This window comes from Cebus imitator, unplaced genomic scaffold (genome assembly GCF_001604975.1).
Source record: "Cebus imitator isolate Cc_AM_T3 unplaced genomic scaffold, Cebus_imitator-1.0 Scaffold26, whole genome shotgun sequence".
In the NCBI taxonomy this organism is placed as follows: Eukaryota; Metazoa; Chordata; class Mammalia; order Primates; family Cebidae; genus Cebus; species Cebus imitator.
The window spans coordinates 339,135-364,329 of record NW_016107341.1 but is presented as its reverse complement, the minus strand read 5'-3'; the positions used below and the strand labels follow the sequence as shown (position 1 = coordinate 364,329).

General features: G+C 35.3%; 1 protein-coding gene across 3 annotated transcripts in view; it reads right to left on the bottom strand.

Moving 5' to 3' along the window:
- The window catches only part of ELAPOR2 (endosome-lysosome associated apoptosis and autophagy regulator family member 2), a 182,591-nt gene that overhangs the window by 11,076 nt on the left and 146,320 nt on the right, over positions 1 to 25,195 (bottom strand). For all 3 annotated transcript variants that reach the window (XM_017523083.2, XM_017523082.2, XM_037736531.1), the window contains 7 exons: positions 24,382 to 24,555; positions 22,164 to 22,353; positions 20,755 to 20,851; positions 19,998 to 20,099; positions 9,451 to 9,577; positions 4,910 to 5,088; positions 3,700 to 3,865 (listed from right to left, as the gene is read on the bottom strand). In XM_017523083.2, coding sequence (XP_017378572.1) covers positions 3,700 to 3,865; positions 4,910 to 5,088; positions 9,451 to 9,577; positions 19,998 to 20,099; positions 20,755 to 20,851; positions 22,164 to 22,353; positions 24,382 to 24,555 — 1,035 coding nt within the window. The remainder of the gene's footprint in view (positions 1 to 3,699; positions 3,866 to 4,909; positions 5,089 to 9,450; positions 9,578 to 19,997; positions 20,100 to 20,754; positions 20,852 to 22,163; positions 22,354 to 24,381; positions 24,556 to 25,195) is intronic.

The following is a 25,195-nucleotide window of genomic DNA, read 5'->3' as shown; positions in this document are numbered from 1 at the left end:
ACAAATGATTTTGCCAGTTGGAGACTCTGACAAAAGGAGACAGAGGTACCCTTGAGGTTTTAGACTCATTATCTCCTTGATATGGCTACCAGTTATAGCCATTAGTTGGTCACTGATAGAGTCAAAATTAATGTCACTCCCATGCAGACCTTGTAACTCTACAGCTTGATAGTCCTATTTATGGTGGCTCAACAAGGTGGAAAAGGTTGGAAAGCCTCACTTGACAAACAAATGGCATATATTTAAAAATGCAGTTGGTCTGGCCCCAGTGGCAAATATGCCTCACATGAAAATGTGGCAGATAGATATTAGTAGAAATAAGGCAAAATTATAGTTACTAAAATGGAACAATTTGGTTTTTTTAGCACTAGAAAGAGACACCACCACAGTCTGATAATGGAGGAGATGGCTTACACTCTGAGAAGTATGAATAAATAAGGGACATTAAGGATCATTTGATTTTCAGGGCCACTATGTCACCTTCCTATTAAGAAAATTTCTGACATGGTTCCCTCAAATCATCTCAAGGGCCTTTAATTTAGCTCACTGCTGGGTCTGCCATACCCACCACATGATCTCATCACAGCTCATTTGCCAGTCCCCTTAAAACTGAGGAATTTACCCAAAACAGCAGAAAATGGCCTCAGCCCCTGCCCCAGACAACACCAACATCTCATTTTCATAGCCATTATTTAGTCATTTCATGAGATGAACAAGAACTAGTTTGCAGTGTGGACAAACAGGAAAAGTTGAGCTGACTTCCCTCAAGTAGCTTCCCCAAAGACAAAAAGGAGACATCATTATATGAGGTGAATTAGAAACCCTAAGGTTTACCCAGCAAAGAAGCTACTTACAAGCACTGTCAACCCATGCTGCCTGACCAATGTAGGTCCCACTTAGTGTACCCAACAACTGTGAATAACATTTTCTTTCCAGAGGCATCATGTGTACCTCCAGGACTACACTTTTTGTGTAGAAGTCAGACATTAACTTGCTTCCTCACTAAAAACATGGTAGCTTGCACCTTAGGGGTAGTCATAAGAGAGCTTCAGCTGTTTAAGGAAATACCTCTAGTGTTACAGATGTTAGAAAAGGTGGTATAAAATTTACCTCTGACCTTAGCTTGAAGTAATCAATGACAGAACCTCAGCCATTGAAGGCATTCAGGACAACATCACTGTCCATACATTGTTCTTCACAATATAATTACTCCATACTTTCTCCTTGAGAACTAAGACAAAGTCTGTGCAATCACTAATATATCTAATATATCCTGTAATACCTGGATTAATGTATCTGGATTGTCTTGTTGGATTGCCAAGATCCTAGATCAAAAGTATAGTAACCACTGATTGAGTTTACTGCCTGCAAGTGTATGATGGCCCATGTAGACAAGAATGGGAGACAGTACTCCTCCACCTATTTGCAGAGGATACTTTCTAACACCCCAGTGGATGCCTGAAACCAAGTATAGTGTCAAACTGTATAATACTTTTTTCAATCTGATAATCAAGATGACTACTAGGTAACTAACAAGCAAGTAATATATACAGCACAGATATGCTAGACAAACGGATGACTTACTTCCAGAGTGGGACAAAGCAGTACAGTAGCAGATTTTGTCATACTACTCGGACCAGCACACAATTTAAAACTTATTGTTTATTTCTGGAATTTTCTATGTAATGTTTTCAGACCACAGTTGACTATGGTTAAGTAAAACCACAAAAAGAAAACCATGAAAAGGGAAATGGCAAATAAGGGAGGATTTCTGTATATTGGGACTCTGTACGTTTTTGAAAATTTCCTTGCCCCCTTTTTATTCGAATCTTATGGAGGAAACCTCTGAGTACCAGTGAAAAGGTCTACACAAGAAAGCTACCTAGCTTTCTAAGGTAAATCATATTGGTTCATAGCTTTTGTTCAGCTAGTTGAGTCTAGGACCCTAGGGTAAGGTTGAGGTTAACAATACAGATTGGCCTCATCTTGGTGAGGACCTCTGCTTGGTGTTCTATTGGTAGTAGCTTTATTTAAGTATCGTATAAAGCAAATTGACCAAACTTAATCCCAGCTTCAGTCAGTCATATTAATCAGAATCGTGCACAGAGTGGCAAATTAAAGGGAAAATTTACCAGAAACCAACGTGGTATAAAAATAAGGTTTGGATGTTGTTGAAGACAATGCTTCATGGTTCTTTTTCACTTCCGCATATCTTAAAAGTGAGAAACAGATTACCCTTTTTTCTAGACTATCTTTTTAAGAATCTTTGTATAGAAAACCACCTTGGAATTTAAAGATATATTGTCATCTTCCTGAGCAACAGGTATGCTATCTGTCCAGAACAATAAAAAAAAATAGTTTCCTTTGGGGCAAAGGATGGGTATGCTTACTGTGCATTATGAACATTCAGGTTCCTAAGGCTTAGGAGTCCCTTTCCTGTAATGCAACCAAGTGATATCATTTCCTCTGCAAATAGCCCTGTGGGAACACAGTTTTGTGAGTTACGTGTGGCTTTGAGAGCTGGTATAAAGGTTATTACTCTGCTAGCACTACTCTGTGAATACGAAACTGTCCTCTGTCTCTGACAGGAGTCTCAAGTCTTCTAAAATGTCCATAAAACTGTATCAAGCTCACTTGTTAGCTTGCAAATGGGGTAAAGATCTCCATTCTTAATAATCACTACATTTTCATTATTTTATGGTAATAGTATCCTCCTTATATCTTTAGATTAATAAAAGAAAAGATTAACCATCAGTAGAAGAGAAGGATGGCTTATTCATTTTATTCTTAAATAATTCCTTATATTTATGCACCTAAATTAGGAGAGTAGAAGGAAATGGTTACTAAATACTCTTCATAAATATAAATTTTTGTCTCTTGTCTATCCTGTTGTAAATAATTTGAAAGTCATTTTCTTTCTTCTATTTCATTCTATTTTCAGTCTTGAGTAAGTAGTAAGCTGATAATTTCTCATCTTTTAAGTCAATGGTGAAAATGTCGAATAAAATGTGTTTACAAAAAATTTAGGGTTTCATGTTATGTTTGGATATGGTAGTCGTTCCAAAATCCAAAGCCAACAATACGTTACCTTATATACCGCAATAATTTATGTAACTTTTCTTTGCTCTATGTAAAACAATCTTGTCATAAAATAAAAAGGAACAGTATGAATGAATATAATATCTTTTATTAACCCCCATTTTTAAGTTATAAAAAAAATATTTTCTTTGTGAAAATTCCGACATCACAAAAATGTATTGCTTTCAAAGACTAAACACTCTCATTAGTTCACTATTCCCAAAAGGTAGCTATTGTTAATAGTTTGCTATACAAATGCAAACATTAATGTATATTCAATATATATGATAGTCCATTTATTTTCATTCTATCTTGGACTTAGTGATTTATCAGTACACATCAGTAGTTCAGTCTTTAACTGAAGAGTTACATAGTATTCTATTACTTCGATATATGAAAATATCTAACTCCTTATTGATGATGTCTGACAATGAACAAAGACAATGCTGCACTGAATATTACTGTATCTACATCATGTGCTTCTAAGGGTATTTCTGTTGGATAAACACCCACTGAGATATACACATGCAAAAGAACAGCTTGTGCGAATGCTCTTTTTAGGTTAATATGTCCCCTACTTTATAGATGCCCAATAACACCAGGTTAAAATTCTACTCTCACCTTTGTTGCCAAAGATTTGAGTTTTCCTAGTAGTGACTGTTTATTGGAATACACAACTTCTTCTTCATTATCTTCTCCTTCCATGATAGCACAACTGTCTGCAGCTGGGAGTTCACACTCTTTTGAGTTAGTTGTCATTACTAACTTGGAATATTTGTATTCCAGTCTAAATAGTGGTAAAATAAATAAACAAATAAATATCCACTTATGTTAATATAAATAAATACTTATTTTAGGTGGTCACAAATCAGCTCATTAAATTGGCTTGGAGTGTAATTGCTCCACCAACAAATTTCCCTGCATATAGCCATGGCAATATGTGTTGTCGTATATCTACCATTTATGAAGAAATATTCCCCAGGATGTCAGAAACCAGTTCAATAGATTTAATTATACCACTTTACATTGACTGAATAGTCCAATAATGAAAAAATTGGGGTGGGAGGGAAACCTTGAGGTCTGAATGCATTTTCTTAACATGAATATTTGGAAGCCAATTGACTGTAAGCTTTTCTAGTATTTAGTTCATAAAGATAAGAATATCAAACAGGCAAGTAATTTGGCCTTTATCATCTCTCTACATTATGTATTCCTTTATACTATCATCCCAGATATTGTAATTGTCCCCAGATATTACAATACAGGAGTTCCATAGTCCCATTGGGGTGTAAATCATTCTACAAGATTCAAGTCCTATAACAGACCAATATACATTCAGGAGTTATGCACAATATTCAGTCAATTCCAGATTCTTGAAGACTTAGAGTAAATAAATGTGATATATGCCTATACATTTAGTCTGTTTTGTTTTGTTTTGTTTTTTTTACAAATGTCTTCCCACAATAAATTTTAAATGAAAAGGCAAAGAAGACAGCATTATGTCATTTTTTAAAAAAGCACTAAGAGATGCCTTCCATATCTCAGGTCTACTATCATCTACCTGAGTAACATGGAGCCTCTAGTTTTCCTTGTTTTCTGATAAATGGCTCTAATTCAATGACTTCTAATGTTCTATGATTTTTCTACTGTCAGAATAACAATCGTTTTCTCTGCTTGTTTTCTCAAGTCCTTTCCTATAATTTCTTCACAAGGAGAAAATTCTTGTGTCTCTGGGAGAATCTATTTCTTGGATATAATGAGTAAGTCTAGAATTTTCACAACAAAATAGGCTCCCTAGCTTTCTTGTGATCAACCCAGTGAGCGTACTTACTTTTGATTCTTTTTCCAGAAGTAGCAGGTCAGAGCCACCAGCAAAACGGCAGCAAAAGCTCCCACACCAGCTCCCACCTTCAGCCAAAAGTCAACCGTTTCACAGGTTGCCAACTTTTTCTCAGGCAAAGAAATTCCTTTAATGCACCATTTAGGTTCATTCCACACATATAAGGTTTCCTTTAAAAATAAATAAATAAAAATAAAACCATAGAAGACATTAGAAATGAGATTCAGACTCAACTATGAAAGTCAGATTTGTCACAGGTCAGTTTCTCACATAGAAGAAAGGGTTGTGCTAACCCTTTACTTATAGTAGGCATAGAGGATTATTCAGCATTCATTTAATAAAAGCCCAGAAATACAGGAAAAAAGACATGAGAGTGAATAAGGAAATGAATGAAAATGCAAAAAACAAATAAAGACATGGATTGATGGATTACCACCTCAAAAGGGTGCAGTACAGTACATGCTGAGGAGGTTGAATAAAAATGGCTCCATCTGGACATACCTTTTGGCTATATGTAAACCATTTTTTGATCCTCTTAGACATCTCAGTCACGTTTTTTAATGAAAGCTTAGGTTGCTTAATATAAGAAATGGGTTGCGTCCACCCATCATGTAAGCCTATTTCCCAATAAGCCTGTCCTCTGAGTGGAATAGCAGACCCTAGACCCAGGACATATAGGTGTAACACAGCTGGGTAACTGGGGTGGGTGGGCACATGGTCTACACGCTTCTTTCCCATCCCAAAATAAGGAGGGCATTATTCTGGGTCTCACTACCCACACCAATTACTCTCATTCTTCCAAAATAGATGGCAATTCCTTAATAAGGCACAGTGTTTTTCAAACCACAGGTTATAACTAATTGTGAATAATAAAATATTAATATACTGGATCTCAACCAGCAATTTTTTTAAAAAAAGATAGATCAAATAGGCAGATCAAAACAGAAAATCAGAGTATAGTGCATGGTTCCTCACATATTTCAACATATACAGTAACCAGTAGCAATTTGCATGGTGATTCTCTCCACTGACATTAAATAACACAGGGCACTAATCTTTTAACATGTCTCATTAAATTTTCTGCTGTACGGTGGTCACTTTTTCAACACTTTAACAGAAGAATAACACCATAATGTTTATTTTTATGATTTAAATAGATGAACATTTTTGCAGTTAGTAATGAAGTGAAAGGGGGAGGGGACTCTTATTCACTTTGAGGAAAAGTCTGAATCAAGTTTTGCATAGGAAATTTCAGCATGTTTTTTAGAAAGGATATCAGTGATTGAATTTTTTTGTTAGTACATTATAACTGTAACATTTTTCCTAAACTTAGTGCAAGTAAATTAATTTTTAGGTAGGTCACATTATTTTTTATAAAAAATGGTAATGTGAGAAATGCTGAGGCATGTTCAAATTCATCTGATGCATCTCTGTCAATAATGACAATACAGAGAGAAATGTACATTCATCAGCAAATACTGACTTTACTTGAAGTTCATACTAACAAGAAAAAAGACTGTACCAGCTTTGATATGATTTTATCAAATATGCAATACCCAATGAAAATGGCAAGCTCTACTGTCTGATGGCAGTCTTATGACAAAATCTTAAAACTTCAAAATTAAAAAGATACTTGCAAACCCAGAATACTTAATTTTTCAATAAGCTCCTCAAATACTGACATGGAAAAAAAATCAAGCTATTGGCAAATTTTCTTAATAATTCTATAACTATTAATTAGAAAGCCTTATTCCTTCATTCAGCCACATATCATTGAAAAACAGAAAATGGCTGACACTGCAGTCCAGTATGTGGAAATATTTTGTGAGCAGGGTAAGATAAATATAAAGATAAATTTTAAAATAGTCCCCTTAGTAATAACAATATCTCTTCAAATCCTTAGTACTGCATGACACATAGAAGAAATGCTTAATACACAGAACCTGGCATAGTTTTTGCGGATCCAATTTGATAAGAGCACTTTTAAAACAAGTTGTGCACCTCTTTTTGTTTATATCAGGTGTATGTGGAGGACTTGTATAAATTTAACTTCATATGTATCTGTATTAGATATACTTAAAGAATTTGAAAAGCACACAATCAATGTAAAATAAAAAATTGTAAAGATGGTGTTGGAAATAGGACTGAAACACAGTGGGATGGTTAAAAATTTAAGTATACCCATTGCAATATTTTGCAATAACCATTTTTCATCTATCATGAAGCTTTAGTATCCAAAGAAATCCACATATGTTCACTGACAATAAAAAATAAACTATAGTTGTCATTTGTATATGAAGCTCACAAAGGAGTTGACTTTTTAAAATATTTTATTCAGTTATCAGACATGACTAATTCCACTTACTGTATCATGCTCATTTTTTATAGTTGCAATGGAATACACTAAGGTCTATGAACTCAGGAATGACATTCAGAGTTTTGTAACTGAAGCTCAAGCTCCTTGGACAAATATTTCCAAAACTGATATTTAAGTATAACAGAAGGATATATTTAACTGCTTCTAGTATTTCTCAAATTAAATTTGTAACTATAGGGGAATATTATAAATTTCAACATGTCATACACTTCAAAGTTATCCAAAAAGTATGATTTTAAAGGCAAAAACAAATACCAAAGAACACCCAGCAACTACCTATTCTTAACCATCTTATAATATGTTGAAGCGACCTTACCAAGGAAGACAGTTTGAATGAAATAAAATTAGAGAATTTGTTGCAACTTCACTGTCTTAACCTTCTCATCATTCATTACCTTTCAGGAGAGAAATATTAAAGAATATTTGAAAAAAAGATCATTTAGCTATTCAAAAATCCTTGAGCTAAACTTGGTAGCCAAAGGGAATGTAGCTTCGTTTTTCATTTACTCTAAAAAACAATTATAAGATAAGCAGTTTATCATAATTTTAGAGTAAAGGTAAAGAAGAATTTCTATTGTGAAGTAGAAAAAGCATCAACATTATTAAGAGGATTAACAAGAAACCATTTTTGTAAATCTGGAATTTTTATCCTTGACCTACTTAAAAATACTAAAAAGAAACTGTCTCCGCAGTGTGCTAGCTCAGCAAGCAGCACTGACCCTGGGTGCTGGAAGAAGCCATCTTATTCCACATTTGACAAATTAAATAACACATTTCCTCATTTTTGTTTTAGAGTTATCTGCTTATTTTTTATATTATACATTAAATTATTAATACAAATATACTTTACATTAACGCTATGCTTGTATTTTATCATAAAATATAAAATAAATCTTGCTCCTTAAAACTTTATCTCATTTTTAGGCATATTTCTGTGTGTCTGATTTGTGTGTGGGTACCGGGTTTGATGTACAATATAATTCTTAATATAGATTCACTGTCACTAACGTTTGAAAAACACCAACTTAGAGAATAGTTCTCTATAGCTTTTTCCTTGAGGCGAGGTGAACACAACTGGTGTCAAATACTTGGAATGTATGGGATTGGGTGCAGGTGTCCTGATTTCATTTCCTGTCATGCTCCTGCCCTTCATCCTGCTAACTGCAAACTCTTCAAGACTTTCCTGGGCAGAACTGCTTTCCCACTCCGATTCTCTGGTGCCTACTCTCCCTTCAGGTTTCCAGGATTCGTGCTGATTTGCTTTCATCTGTGCTTCTTTCCTACCATTTTAATAGAATTTGGGCATGGAGTGGTGATAAACGAGTGGTCTTGAAGCAAATTCAGGTGTTTTTTTTTTTTTTTTTTTATGATATTACTCAAAGCTAGTGCAGTGAAGCAGTCTCTCTCAAACACTACTGGTGAAAATGAAAATGAAGTGAAAGTGAAAATTGATAGAACCAAAGTAATTTAGTAATATGTATCAAGTCTTAAAAATGTCCATTCTTTTTTGATTCATTTAATCTCTTTCTAATAATACACTAATGACATCCAATTTCTTTCAAAGATGTTTGCTACAGTTATTTACAAAATGATTTTCAATTTTCTCTCAAATGTCTAACAAAATGATTATTAAATCCCAGATAATATTAAAAATGTACCAATAAATAAGAATGTTTTTAAAAATATACTTAATGAGAAGGGAAGTTTTTCATAATATATTAAATATAAATGGAAACAAAAAATATTTAAGTATGAATGCACAGAAGCTATAGAGTAGGATCTTGATTTTATATGTATATGCTTTATGTTTTAGGCATGCTTCTTATGGTGAGTCAGTTATATTACCCCATCTTAATTATACCTATACTGGTATTATATAAATCACATATTGGTCTAATGATATCATTCTCATATCATCCAGGTAAATATTCAAAGCCTGTGACTACTTTTATCATGATTCATTTTCCTCAATCCCAGTGCACATCTGCTGCTACCCCAGCATCTGAAAGTTCAGCTACCAAACTTGGTTTTAAATGACTACTAATGTCACATTAACTAGAAGCTTTTGCCATACTTTGGACCTGAATTTCTATAATGTGATGCCAGACCAACCAATTATAATGCCAAAGCTCTGCCTCAAGAGTTTGTCCCTTACCTGAAATCCTCTCTTGCAGGCTCCCTCAATCTCATGGAAGTCATGCTCCGTGCACAGAGGGCAAGCTTCAGCACTCTCCCACAGGAAATAGAATGTACACCCATCACAAGTACCTGCTGGGCACTTGCTAAAATCATAAACAAAACCAAAACCACATAAATGACAGCTTTTGTAACCCATTCAATCCACTCCAATCAACATCAGAATACCTATTACGTGCTGGGGAGCACTGTGTGGATGCTGAGGAAACAAAAGTGGAAAAAAATCTAAAAGACACAAGCCACTATGAGATAACAGGTTGTACCTAGCAGGATGGCTGGAATCAAAAAGAATCACAAGTGTTGTGAGGATGTGGAGAAATTGGTGTCCTCATGCACAGCTGACAGGAATGTAATTGTGCACCTGCTTTGAACAGTTTAGCAGTTCCTCAACCAAATAGTATAGAGTTACTGTTTATTCCAACAAGTTCAGTCCTAGGTATAAACCCAAGAGAAATGAAAACGTATCTCTACACAAAAACTGGTACATGAATGTTTACAGCAGCATTTTACATAATAACCAAAGGGTGAAAAACACCCAAATATTTATCAACAGAAGAATACATAAACAAAATGTAGTATACCCATACAAAGGAATATTATTCAACCATAAAATAAATGAAGTCATGTATGCCACAACTTGGAAGAACCTCGAAAATATTATGTTAAGTGCAAGAAACTGGTCACAAAATTCCACAAATTATATGATGTTATTCATATGAAACTCCAGAATAGGGAAATCTATAGAGATGGAAAGTAAATTAGTAGTTGTTTAGGGCTGAGAAGTAGACTAGGGCATAGGGGACTGAGAGCTACAGGACATAAGGTTTCTGTCTGAGGTGTTGAAAATCTTCTAAAACTACTGACTGTGGTGGTAGTTGTCCATATTCCTGAATATTCTAAACACCAGTGAATTATATGGTTTAAGTGGCTGAATTATATGGTAGGGAAGTCATATTTCTATAAACCTTCTTTTTTTAATATAAAAGAGAGATACAGACAATGACACACAAAACAAAGCCTCTGGAAATGCTTCTTGATAGAAATGATGTCTAAGCTGAGTCTAGAATATCTGGTAGGAGTTAGCCAGAACGGAAAGGAAGAAAGCAAAGGAATTCCTGCAGAGGAATGAATGGGTATGATGAATTGGCAGGAAATTACATGTGGGTCATTGTTGCTGGAGCTTCAAGAGCAAGGCAATGAGTGAGTGCTGGGCACACAGACAGGAACTAGATAATGAAAGGCCTCATATGTTATAGATGTTGTAACTTCTGTTTAAGGTAATGTACTTAGGTGAGATGCTTTAGGGAATAGAATGCTGCACAGGAACCTGGTCTTTTAGAGGTAGGAGAAAGACATCATCACAAAATTGTCTAAAGTGAAAAACAAACCAACCAATCATCAGGTCAACATGCAGCTAAGTGAAGAAAATAACGTTGCAATCTTGGGTTTCCTTGGCCTAATGATAACCTGAAGAGGTGATCACCTTTGCTACTCTGCAGATGATGGATGTGGATGGGGCTTAGACACAGGAACAGGATCACAAAGAACTAACCACTAGGGAGGCTCTGGAGACTTTTTGAAACTCTTCTTTCTAGTGGGCAGTCCCATTACATCAACTTGCCTCTTTCATTATGGGGACAGGTAAACACAGCATGGCTGAAAACATAATGGCTGTTACGGTATATAGAATCTTTACTGATTGAAGCCAGAACCTATTCGGACAGATTCTAGTAAAAACTGCTATTTTTGTTCATTAATTCATTAAAACTAGGGGAATTTAAATTTGTCTACCACTTACAGCTTCCTTAAGTCAAGCCACATAACTACAGGCTTTGTCCTGAAAACTTCCTTCAGACCTTAGCTCATGCTGAGGACAAGTGTCCTGAAACCCTTAATAGCAAAACGACAGCCACAAAATAATTAGGAAAATTTTTAAAAAACACTCTTTTTTAAGTTTTAACTTCAAATACCTGTCCAGTGATAATGGTCCAAAGCTATTATTTTCAGTCTAATATCAAAGATAAATCTCATACTGTTAGTTGACTAAATATATTCTAAGACACACTAAGATTTGAACACTAAAAAAACTACATGTCTAAAAATCTACTGCATTTTTACATGCCTATCTTTCCAAAGTGTCTGTAGACTAAGGAGAGGTGGCGGGATGCAAATAAAATCAATGTTGTTTATAACAGGCTGTAACTGACGCCCCGTGCCATATGTCACAGCTAAGAACAAGGGCAAATAGCGACTCTTGAGGAAAATGGATTAACCTTTATCTGACTTAATTTCTCTGTTTGTAGAAAAGAAGAATAAATATATTCTGACTGAAACAAAGAGAGGTTTTTTTTTAATGGTAAGTACACTACAATAGATGAAAACCATGCCACAAAAAATATCTATACTTTCCACCTTCTAGATTAGTAAAAAGCAACTCAAAATTTTTCTTTTTTAAAAATTGGGTAACCAATGAGAAAAATTATTTAAGAATACAATTTCCTGACCATTTAGCAAAAATAGCAAATGTGCTCTTCAGTTCAAATCTTCCTTCCCAAAATATTCTATACTTTATTTTTCCAACATAGTGAAATTTTGAGTAGGGAAAAAAAACAAACTGTTGACCTTGGGAAAACAGAGGAGTAAGTCTCTTAAAATCTGAGAAAAAAAGAACTCAATAAGTGAAAAAAAAAAAAAAGAAGAAGAAAAGAAGAAGGCTAATCACAGTTGCAAAAACTTCTAAAGCAAAGACCTGGGTTGCAATTCTACCTGGGTTACAATTCTACCTGGACTCTCAAATGATTGTGTTTTCCCACAAATGACTCAATTCCTCCTTTCCCCTCCCTCATCTTTGTAATTTGTCAAAATCAAATGTCTGCTATACTGCCTTCACAGGGTAGTTACAATGGATAAAATGACAGAACAATTTTGGAAAGTTTAAAGCACTGCAAAAATATAAAAGACTATTAGCAATGCATATCACTTTCTCAAGAACTTCTAGAACCACAAAAATTGCAACAACAACAAAATCATGACATTGATATAATTTGCAAAGCTGTTGTTAGGTGTCAAAATACTACAGTACCTTCTCTTGGTAGACTTCAATTTTAAAGATACTTTTAGTTTAACTCAAAGCAGTTTACCTTAGAGTGAATTATTTGATTTCTTTAACCTGATGAATCATTTAAATTGTGGAACATCCAAATTTAATTCTTTGTTATAAACCTAAATGTCATAATTTAAATCAGTCCTTCCATGTGAAACAGGGATGTATGAAGCAATAACAACTTCAATAGAACTTATTTTTAGTATGAAAATAGAAAACAAGTACAACAGAAAAACAAAAAATACTTTCTCCTACCAAGAAAACAGAAAAACAAACAGTAAAATGGATAAATGTTTTATTGCCAAGTGCTTAAAATACTTTCTTTTTGATTACTTGTCCAAACATCATCTCTAGCCACCTCTCCCAGCTTTTTAAAGCTGGAATACAGAGGTGCCAAAAATTGTGCTTATTTTATAACTTTTGGTTTATACAGTCACCATAGGAACCAGTGACTAAATGTCTACACTATCATGGATAGCTGCGGCAGGCAAGGCTAGGATTCTACAGGGTTACTGGATGTGCTATGCACTCCAGGTAGAACAAAGACTGATTCAAAGAACAACCAGGTGGACCTTGGTGTTATTGGTAAATAAGAAAGAGACTTCCCAGTTTCCTTACTTTACTTTTGGGATTGCCTTATGAATCTGGATGGCCCTGGCAATACGTAAGAATTCAAATTAATCTTTTTTAGGAAGATAGGTCTTGGATTCTAAAATGGGATACATTCCCTGAAGGATAACTGGACTGAGAGATGAGCTATTAGTGTCTTCTTTTAAATAAGTCTTTCCTAAAGTAGGATCTACTTGGTTTGTATTATAAATTCATGGAGAAAAATCATTTCTTATCAACTGATACAACTTAATAGTGAACATATTATTAACTGTTTGCATAGTTTATAATTCAGTATAAATTTGTTTTACCAAAATACAAATGTTAAAACACATTTACCTACATTGTCAATATGTTTCTGATCTCTCTGGATTTTGTCTGAGGATATTGAGGGGAAAGGCCACAGTTTTGTGTGCCTAGAAAATGTGTCAGCTCAAGAACAGAAAACCAAATCCCACATGTTCTCACTCATAAGTGGGTGTTGAACAATGAGAACACACAGACACAGAGAGGGGAACATCACACACCGGGACTTGGTGGGTGGAGAGCTAGGGGAGGAATAGCAGGGGGTGGGGAGATTGGGGAGGGATAGCATTAGGAGAAATACCTAATGTAGATGACAGGGTGATGGATGCAGCAAACTACCACCATGGCACATGTATATCTGTGTAACAAACCTGCACATTCTGCACATGTACCCTAGAACTTAAAGTGTAGTAAATAAATTTTTTAAAAAACTAAAAACAAAGAACCTTCAAAAGTACATAACATTTGACAAAGAGATTCTATGTCTAATAATTCATCCTGAAGAGAAAATGAGACATACATGCAAAGATGTCATGACAAAGATGTTACTAATGTGGTCAGTGATTAGAGACGTAACCAAATATGGACTGGTTAAAGAACTTCTGATACAGTCATAGAGTAGAAAACTATGCTATTGAGACAGCCAACTGTAAGGGGGTTCCTGGAAAAACTAAAAAATAAAATAAAAAATGTCTCAGCTGAGTTGGTAGCTTCTTTCACATGGGGCTTTTGAGCGAGCTCCCAACCTTGCGGTATTTAGATTGGCATCAGCGCTGTTTCTAACCTACTGCCAGTGATTTCTCTCAGCTTTGGCATCTCAGGAGACTCAGACTTTTTCTGCTGAGGATGGCTTGTCCACTCTTGTATGAGGCCCCAAAAATACCACTGCATCTTGCTCCAAAATTTTGTTTGCCCTGAGGCTAGAGATTTTAAGTTGTTTGTGAATGTATCTTAGTCTATTCAGGCCACTATAACAAAATATATCAAATTGGATAGTTTCTATATACGTCTTATAGTTACAGGCTGAGATGTCCAAGATCACAATGTCAGCAGATTCAGGTGAGGGCTTGCTCTCTGCTTCATAGATAGCACTTTTTTCGCTGCATCCTCATGTGGTGAAAGAGGCTAGCTAGCTCTCTGGAGTCAGTCTCTCTCTTTTTTTTTTTTTTAAAGACAGCATTTCACTCTTGTTGCCCAGGCTGGAGTGCAACGTGCAATGGCGCGATCTCAGCTCACTGAGATTGCCTTTCGGGTTCAAGCAATTCTTCTGCCTCAGCCTCCTGAGTACCTAGATTTACAGGCATGTACCACCATGTCCAGCTAATTTTGTATTTTCAGTAGACACAGGGTTTCTCCATGTTGGTCAAGCTGGTCTTGAACTCCCAACCTCAGGTGATCCACCCACCTCTGCCTCCCAAAGTGCTAGGATTACAGGCATGAGCCACTGTGCCCAGCCTGGAGTAATCTCATTCATGTGGGGAGAGCCATCATGAGCTGATAATCTCCCAACACACATCTCCTAATACTATTACCTCCGTATTAATGGCATTTCAGCATATGCATTTGGGGAGACACAAACATTTAGACTGAGACAGTCAAGTAAAAACGGTTTCCCAGAAAACTTCCAATCAGCCTGTGCACTGGACGAATGGGGCGGGGCCTCAGTAAATTCGCGCCCTTTGCAGAGGGAGCAGCCTGGCCCCTCCTGTTCCTGGGTGGCAACCTGGGATTCAATCTGTGAGATGGGGGCTTGTTAACAGGAAGCCCTTTCACTTTGCTGAGTCCTTTTCCTTTTTTCCCAATAAATTCCATAACCCCTTACCCTTCAAAGTGTCTGCAAGCCTAATCTTTCCTGGCCGTGAGACAAAAACCTGGTTGTTTCTACAAGAAAACCAAAACAGATTGAGTATAAACATAAGATTTTTTTATGCACAGTACTTAGATCCAGGTTTACAAAATTCTATCTCTGCCAAAACCTCCCTTTCTAAAGACTCTATCCTGAGTTAACTACCAAAAACCAGCCTCAGATCAAAACCGAGACAAATTAACTGACATTCCTTGTTTTATCTTCAGATTCTGTAACTTCTTTCATGAAATAATATAATTATCCTTATCTCAAAATTGATCTGAAAATTGTATGAATGGTTTGTGATTTTTTATATCATGTTTTAAGATTACTTATTAGTGTCTGAAATATATGATTTTAGCAATTCTGTGTTAGAGTTTTTTCATTTTTTTATCATAATGGCTTTTAGCCGTTTTCACTTATGTTCATAATGCTTCTATATGCCTTTTTACTTTTTAATATTCAAAGAACATACTTCATTTTGATCTTTTGAGTTCAACTGCCTTTTTAATTTAACTTGCACAGACTTAGTTAACTATTACTTGTCTTTTTCTAGGGAAAAAGAAAACAAGGGAACTCATCTAACCAATCATCCTTCCATGTTTCTTAAGAATTGAAAACAGATATTTTGATTTTAACAGTTCTTCCCTAAAGACCAAATACTACATTAGCATCCAATAGATCCAATGACTTTGATAGAGAGACTCTAAATTGGAATCTGTGAAATAAATCCCTGGAGTGTTTCACCCTTGACTATACCAGGACAGAACTGTGAAGCATCTCTTTTGTGAGATTCAAAATTCCCAGAGGCTATACTGATAATGAAGATGAATTTGGATTTTGAAGGAGGTTTTGGCAAAACAATTTTCAGCTGATTTATAAATTACTCAAGCAGTTAAATATAGTCAGAAGTTGACAGAGAGAAAACAATGATTTTCCTCTAACTCATGGCATCAATAAAGACCCTGTCTGAGGAAAGATGACTCATTTAAAAGAAGGCACCAATAACTTGTAAATCAGTTGAGTTATCCTCTGGAGTGTGATATTTGACTCTGACTTAGTGTGTTTCTTGCAAATCTCTGTCCATGGGAAACTGGATGAAAAATGGCAAGATGAAAGCATTATGGCATGAAAAAAACAACAGAGTTATAGCAAATTATTCCATCGTGACTATGCCACACCACAGCTACACAACTTGGGGCATCAGTGTTTGCTGCTCTGTAAAGTCAATGTGTTAGACTCAAGCTCCTGTAGACGCTGTGGCACCTCTATTATCAGAGTGACAGTGCTTCATTTGTCTGCTTTTTAATAAGGCCTTTTTATACCCTTTTCACCAACAGAAATTTCTCATGTCTTTAGGAAAAAAAACCCCTTTGGATACAATGCTTACATCTAAATTCTTCCCAATAAAAGGAGAGCCTTCAGTTCCTCTACCTACCTAAAATAATGATTAGAGGTTTGGAAAGCATTTAGGCAAAGGCTAGAGGGCCATCTACTTAAGGGCATCTATTAATATTTAGGAACATCAGGAGCCTATTGTGCTAGCAGTTTATTCTCTGCTCAAGGTGCAAATTACAGTAGAAAATTTCAAAAGTTCACTCCAGCTGTCAGAATACATCTGCCACAAACTCTGTATTGTTTTTATCTAAAATGTCTCATATCCTCCAGACACATTATGGAATTAGAAACCAACTACATTTGCCAGACCAAATAAGTTGGTGTTTCCAGCTGCAGATGAGTAGGCAGCCCAGATAATTTGCTGCTCCCTCTAATTTCTTAGGTGATACACAAAGAACATATATATCCCCCTTTCTCCTGCCCATTTCACTTTTTATTAAGACCTTCTCACTCTCCCAGGTCTGAGGATCTTATGACATTTTCCCAGGACACCAAGATATAAAACCCCAACCAACATTGCTACTGCTAAAGTGAACTTCTGCCTGGTTTGCCAAGATTCCTGGCCAAGAAATGAGAATCCCTGAGGGTGGCATTCCTTCTGCACTACTTAAGTCTCCTTCTTCACTACCAAAGTCTCCTTCTTCACTGCCAAAGTTTCCTGATGCTTTTTGGTCAGCATATGAGGCCTCTTACAGCAAGTGTCTGGTTAGCACCTCCCTCCCTCCACCCTGGAAATCTTAAAACAATGGAAAGAAGGAAGGAAGAAAGGAAGTGGGGGGGAGAAAAGAAAGAAAAGAAAAGAAGTCCTTCTAAAAAGTAGCCTGAGAAACTGGGCTCTATTGACTTTTTTTTTTCTTTTTTCCTGTTAGTAGGAAATCTTTATTCGGCCCTACTGCTAAAAAAAAAAAAAAAAAAAAAAAAGAAAGAAAGAAAAGAAAAGAAAAAAAAATTCCGGGAAGCTGCTGTTTCTCGTGTTCTGATCTCCGAGCTCCCCCTTGTGTCCTGATGGGAAATTGATTCAAGAAAGAACTAAAGGTCAGCACTTGAGGCTGTAGGGTTCAAGCAGCTCCCTAAGGCAGTGGTCAGCACACTTCAGTGCACGTCACAACTCTAAATGAAGATTTATCAAACATGGACAAAGGACTACGCCCTTTAGACTGTCACATTTCAAATTAGCTTTTCATGAAGCTAAAATTCGGAATACATTGTGAGAATCTCTGTCAGAAAAAAATAACTCAAATTTCCAAAATGTAAGTTAAGAGAAAATCTAGTTCTCAAATTTCAATAGGTATCAGAATCGCCTGCTGTTTTTAAAAAATGTTCTTGTGTTCAGCATTTAGAGATTCTATATTTTTAGGGAAGGCCCAGAAATTAATTTTTAAAATAGATACCCCAAGGTCTTATTCTGCTGCAGGTGATCTTGATAAACTCTGGCAAAGATAGTTTACTTTCCTAAGTGGCACATTCCTCAAGGTCAAAGTAAAAACAAGTTTTTGTCTCCTCAGAAGGAAAAATTCAGTTTCTACATGGCATCACTTAACTACAGGAGACTATTTTCCTTATTACAATCAAAGTGTCAGAACACACCTTAGGAACGTCAGAGTGATGTGTTTCCTAAAGGACAGACCTAGTCTTCAGTAACATAACCTACTTGAGTTAGAGACCTAGAGGAGGCTTTGGAAGCTATTCCAGTGGACTCTAGAGACTAGAAGTTAAGTGTTAGGTTCACAAAAAGGGAATAAGCACCTGAACTCAGAGCTGTATGGCAGAATATTAGATAATGATGAAAGACATATGCTTTTATTGCTAGAATCTCTGACCACACTTTTTCTTGGAGGATGGTTTTCTGCCTTGGTTCTAGCTTGGAGGCTGGCAGAGGGAACCTCCACCACAGGATGCTCTTTTATGATTATTAGGTAACTGCTCTCATCATATCCTTCTCTCACCATGAACAGGTGAAAAGAATAACTAAGTCAAGATCTATGAGAAGTGGAAACACGCAGCTGGTGAAAAGTGAACGTCAATGTGCCTTTATGCCCATAAATAAGTCCAAAATACTGTGTTACCCCTGTAACTATTTTTAGGATACACCAGTAGTTGAAGCAATGTTTAGACCACTAATTTCCAACCCTGATGTGACAAAAGCAGGACAGGTTAATATCTCCCAAGGTTACTGTGAAACTATCCAGAACAAAATTAACTAAATCACTTTCTTTTTAAAAATATATACTTCTGCTAGTTTGATAGAGAAAATGTCTGCATATCAAACTATGATCCAAAGGCATCTTAACTCTACAAATATTAGAAATAAAGAATCTGGCTGGGTGCAATGGCTCACACTGTAATCCTAACAGTTTGGGAGGCTGAGAAGAGAGAATCGCTTGAGGCCAGGAGTTTGAGAGCAGCCTGGGCAATGTAGGTAGATTCCCATTGCTACAAAAAAATTAAAAATAATGATATTTTTAAAAACAAAATTAAAAAAAAATAACCTAAGTACTGAAAAATGAATATCTGAAAAATGAAAATCAGGAGACATTCAAGTGTCACTCATACCATTAAAGTAGTCTGTATTATGGTTGACAATTCTGAGTCTATGAAATTGTGTTCTTCTTGCGTTCCCATCCAAAGTGAGCTGCATTATTCAGATCTTAACTGTAGAGGGTTATTGCCTTAATGCTAATCTGTGTTAAATGAACTACATTAAGTATTCGATAAGTCAGACGTACCTTGGTGATTCTGCCATCATTAATCAATAAACTGAAGAGCTAGAAATCGACCACACAAATTATCTTTTGTGGCCCCCATCCCCTCCTAGAGAAAAAAGCTATGACTCAGAGGTTATATTACTTAATCTTGATCACCCAGCTAGTTAATTGTTTATCTAGTACATAACCAGGAAAGTTTCTAATCCAGCTCCCAAGGAAATTCAGGCTAACCAATAAAATCAATACAGGGATACAAGCAGTATAATTAATTGTATATTGCTTAAATAACTTTCAAGAGAATTAGACACTCAAGGCAAACAGGACAACAATATGTCATACAAGAGGCTAGGAAGTATTTGGATTGCACAAGGACCTATTCCTCTTAATAGACATTCAGCATATCCCTATACAAAAAAACCCTACAGGTTCTTCTGTTTTATGTCTGCTTTATGTTCATAAAGAATATGTTTTAAAATAGTAACATTGTGGAGAGTTTTTCTTCCTCATCGTAAACACAAATCATATAGAAATAAGGATACCTGGGGACTGAAATCACTCCTGCTCCAGATTTAGTAGGATTACACCTCATTTTCACAGCAGTTGATCGGCCATTAATACAAGATGTTGTCGTTGTAGAAGACCTAGTGTAAGGCAAATAATATTTTTAAAAACAAATATAATTCAGATTACAAAGACAAAAATATGTGAAGAATTGCTCTCAGGCTCTATGAACAAATGAAAAATAAAGTTCACTAATTAACAATTTTAATACAAATTAAGCTCATTTACTTCCATTGCCTATGAAAAGTTGACTACTTTCCCAAGTAAAGTGATATGTTATCATCAAAGTATTTAGTAAAGATATTATGATTTTAAGAAAAATTATAATCAAAAATACTTTTAAGGGAACAAGGGCCATATCTACTTATGATGCTTTGATATGTGAACTATAAATCATTATTCCTAGACAATGAAGTAGAGTCCTTTATTGCCTAATTTAAGTGAATACACAGAGAGAGAGAGAGAGAGAGAGAGAGAGAGAGAGAGAGAAACTATATAAGGCTTTCAAAATATTCCATGTTTACTTTTTACTGTCTTTAAGAACCAGTTACTAATTATTAAGTATAAGCTATATTCTAGGAACTCTCAGGCGACATAATCGATCTTCTCTGTCATAAGAATTCACATCCAGTATATGATTATACACGTACAATTATAAATATATGAATATAGATGTTCTATATATATAAGTTTCTTTTGTAAAATACAGTCAAGGGAAACATCATCTTCACTTACTTATAAAAGAAATGCACATCTGGTATTTGGCTTGGTGGAACTGGGAACATATCTTCTTTTATATCAATATTTTGCAATGTGGTTTCAACTGTCACTCCTAGATGAGATTTAAAAAGAAACTATTAAGCAATGTGGAAAATTAGTTTTATTTGGTCTCTGAAGATTTGAGTAGAAAATAGCTTTAATTTAATGACTATCATTTTATAGTATTTACAGAAATACTGTATTAAATTAATGCATTCATTGTAAAAACAAGAAACTTTCCAGTCTCCAGAATGAAACAGAAAAGATTCTACTCCCTAGCTTTGTAGTTTTCCTTAAGTCTTGTCACTTCCCTGAGTCTTGTTGCCTGAATCTAATGCAAGCAGTAATTCAGATGATCTATGATGTTCCTTTTAGCTCTCTAACATCTCAAAGTCTATTAAAATTTTCATTCTCCAGTGAATTTTATTGAATGAGTTGGGCTACTTTGCTAATATAGCTTTTTACTCCTGTTCAATACAGACATATTTGACAGAGCAAAAAATTTTGTGCCCTAATAATTTCCGGAAAATAACTCTGAAATTTGCTTATTCCAATAAAAAGAAAACTAAGGCTTTTTCCCCCCATCTCTTTTTTTTAATTAATTTATTTTTTTATTGCATTTTAGGTTTTGAGGTATGATAACAGAACCGACACACAAGCAGTAAGAGCAAACTTTGCTTCAGAGTTCCCACACTGAGCAACCCCCACACCCAGTAACTGACCTTGGTGCTGAAAGTTAACGCTAAATTCCTCTGGAGTCTATGCTACAGCAATGTTCTCAGATCTGGCCACACATCCGAATCACCTATGAAGCTTGTTAAAATTACCGATTCCTAACACCTACTGTAAAGATCATAATGAATTTGATCCCTAAAAAAATCACTCATTAGGGAGCTTGATTCTTCTTGAAACTTTCCTATAGCTTCCAGGACTACGGAGACAAAAAAGGAACACAAGGAATGAAACTCAGCATCCTCACCTTTGCTGTTTGTCACCTGCTTACTTCTGGTGTGACAAAAGGTGATGGAAACTGGTGGCATATATTATGATTTATGTGTAGATTATGTTTGTTTACCATTTTTTTTTATTTTTAAAATTGGTTTGGCTCTTAAACTTTTAGAAAGTCTGATGACAGGCACAGACACTCAGAAAATGTCATACTTATATATGAATTAATATATAATTGCAGAAGCATCTCAGAGACTAATCAATAGTCCCCAAAGGTAGGAGTTTTATAACCATCTTACAATAATGTTAACAGGTAATTTAAAATTATCTGTGGGAGCCTTAATCATCTATAGCAAACACCAATACAATGACAAGTTATCCGTATCATAATTTGCAAATAAATGCATGCATGCATATGTGAACCAAAGGAAGCTTACCTAAGAATGTATCTGCCAGAATGATGGATTGTGATGATAAGGCTGCTCGGAAACCCTTACTTTCGGAAGGAATAATCGTTGACTGGCATACAAATGCTCCTACCAAATTTGTGTAATCATCTGACCCTGCCACTATTTCTTTTACTGTAAAGTCTGTTATATTGTTGGTACAGAGAGCCATCTTCTTTCCCTGGGAAAATAAAGTCATAAAAGAAAAGTTTTATTGGATGTCAGTCTTAACCCCAGCTAGCTAGTGACCCTAGAGGAGCAGTGGCTCTTTCCTAACTGCAGGTATTCTGATTTAATTGATCTGGTGTGAGGCCTATGCACTGGTGCTTTTTAAAAGCTCTCAAGGAAAGTCCAATACTCAACCAGTGTTCAGAGTCACTGCAGTTATAACAAATACAGTAATTCAAGACTATACTGCTCTTCCCACTACAAGCATCATCTGTGCTAAAGGAAAGTCATCAAATTAAGAAAATAAAAGTCATCTATGAAATGTTCAATTCATAGAATAACAATGCATACAAAAAGACAAGCAAACTGCTGATGAAAGCTTTAAGGTCAAAGAAAAAGAGTTGGTCTTCCTCTTCCTTTATGAGCCTATGTGTAGCAGAAAGGTAATATGAAGGCTTAAGAAGGACGCACAAAAGTCTTACTCAGCAAAATTCTAGAATAACACCTGAATTCTAAATAGTTGGTCACTACAAATGTCTTTATTCACCTACTCTTAGATTCAATGATGTGTATCTGTTCAACTATGTAACAAGTTAAAGGGAATACAGAGATTTGCTTCTTCAATAATTTAGAGAATTGGAAGATATAACTTATAAAAATGGGAAAATTGTTTAAATATAATATGTTTAAATATACTATAGTCCCACTGCAAAGAACTATAGATTGCTCCATAATTTCTACAAAGTAAACGTAAAAAAATAGGAAAACTATTTCATTGGTATTATAGATGTAGAGTATACACAGATGTGTAAAAAGAAAACTATAAAAATTTCTCTTTCTTAATGCAGCTAGCAGGCCTATCCTATACATTTTTCTCCTGCTACAAGGCTTCTCATAACAATAAGCCTTCTCACCACAATATTTTTTTTACTAGGCTTAAAATGTTGAAGCCAAGGAGAAATAATGAAAAAGAGCAGAGAAGAGGTACTGAGGAAAGAAAAAGCAAAATAGTAAAAACTGAAAGGAAAGAAACAATAAAAAGGAAAGAAAGAGAAGCCGGAGGGGAAGAGAAGGTGGAAAAAGAGGTAATGCTAATATAAGATTGTGATAGAAGTATGACAGATGACGGAAGTAATCTTATTCACTGCTTCCCACAGTATCTGGCATATAACAGATATTTAATTTATATTCATTGATTGAACTGAGTAATATAATGAGTGCCTTGGATCACCCCAGGTAAAATCAAAACAGGACAACTGTCATACTGTGTAAAAATGTATTGACCTTTTTGTTTGAAAACCTCTGTGATCATCAGTTCTCTTTTGTTTCCTTTGTGCAAAGCTTTGCACAGTATCTCATAATGAAGACAACTGGAAGTACAGGAGTTAATATGGGGAGGGACATGGAGGAAATGCCTTATTCTGTTTCTACTTTATATGTATATACCTATTCATAATTCCCAACCCTAACCTCATATGTCCATTAAAATATTGGACGTTATGGTCCTGTAACCTACCCCATTGCAAGTATCAATTAAGATTCCACTTCTCACAGAAAATAAATTTGTATGATTTAAACCTACCTTATCAACTGATATTTGGCCCTGCATGTCTCCTTTTTATTTTGGACAAACGTCCTCTTGGAAGTCTTTTTCTTTTTAAAGCACAAAATTGACAACACAAACAACAGTACAACTTTCTCAAATGGTAACTTCCTGCCTAAAAAAGAGGGAAGATTGACAACCCTGACCCACTTTTATGAAAACAAAATGTCCTCAAAGCACTTACACCACAGCTCCAAGCTTCAGGTTTCAACTTACTGCATAAGTGATTTGATGCACTGAGAATCAGACAAGGTTGGCCCTGGTGGAGAAATCTGACAAGATTCCAGGAGGCAATAGAGGATCTAAGCAATAAAAGCTCCGTTTCTGACACTTGGTTGTTAATATTCGTAGATAATTTGTTGGTTCATTAACACAAAAAACATCAACTCAATCAGAGCTGAAATATAGCTTCATCTCACCTTGACAGCCAGAACTCACCTCATGCCCACATAAACTGATATTGAAGAAATGGAAGTATTTTGTTCCTTTGGAGGTGAAGCTGGGGCCGTTCATTAACGAGCCCACACTGCTGAGGTTGCTAAAGTCATAGTGCAAACTCTGATTTTCTTTTTCATGGTAGAAAAAGCAGTCACTATAGCAAACTGAACGGTCCTTTGATTAAAGATAAAGAAACAATATAGCAGGAAAGAAAATATTAGCTGCTACTAAAATGTGTTCCAGAAAAGAAGTTCTAGGTGTAAAAACTATTTCAGTAACTTAATCTTAGTTATAGTATACTTTACCATATTAATATAAAGAATTTCTAAATTCTAAATAGATTTTTTTCTAGGCAATGTTCAGAAAATTCAGAAGTTTTTAAGAACAGAGTAAAGTTATCCTCCAGCTTGTTTCTTGTAGAAAGGTATTTTGAGAAATAGCCAAAATTTTGTACGTAAATTTAAATAGACAGTAAAACTGCTTTGTCCCTCACTCATAACATGGCATCAATCTTTGCCATTAAAATGTTATAAGAAACACTAGTTGTTCCCAGATGGCTGCTATAGCCAGCGTATAGATACGTAGTTTATTTGCTGTACTCAAACAATACACAAGAAATCAGTTTTAATATTTTGGAAAAGCATTCTTATTTGGGAGTTTCTCTTAATATTTTATGTCCCCAGTAACTAGTACTTGCATGGCATACAGTAAGTGTTTAATAAATGCAAGGGGGTAGAAAACAGAAATGGTAAGTAGAAAGTCTTATTTCAGAATAAATAAAAACCTCGTATCTCCCAGAGAAACATTAAGGAGA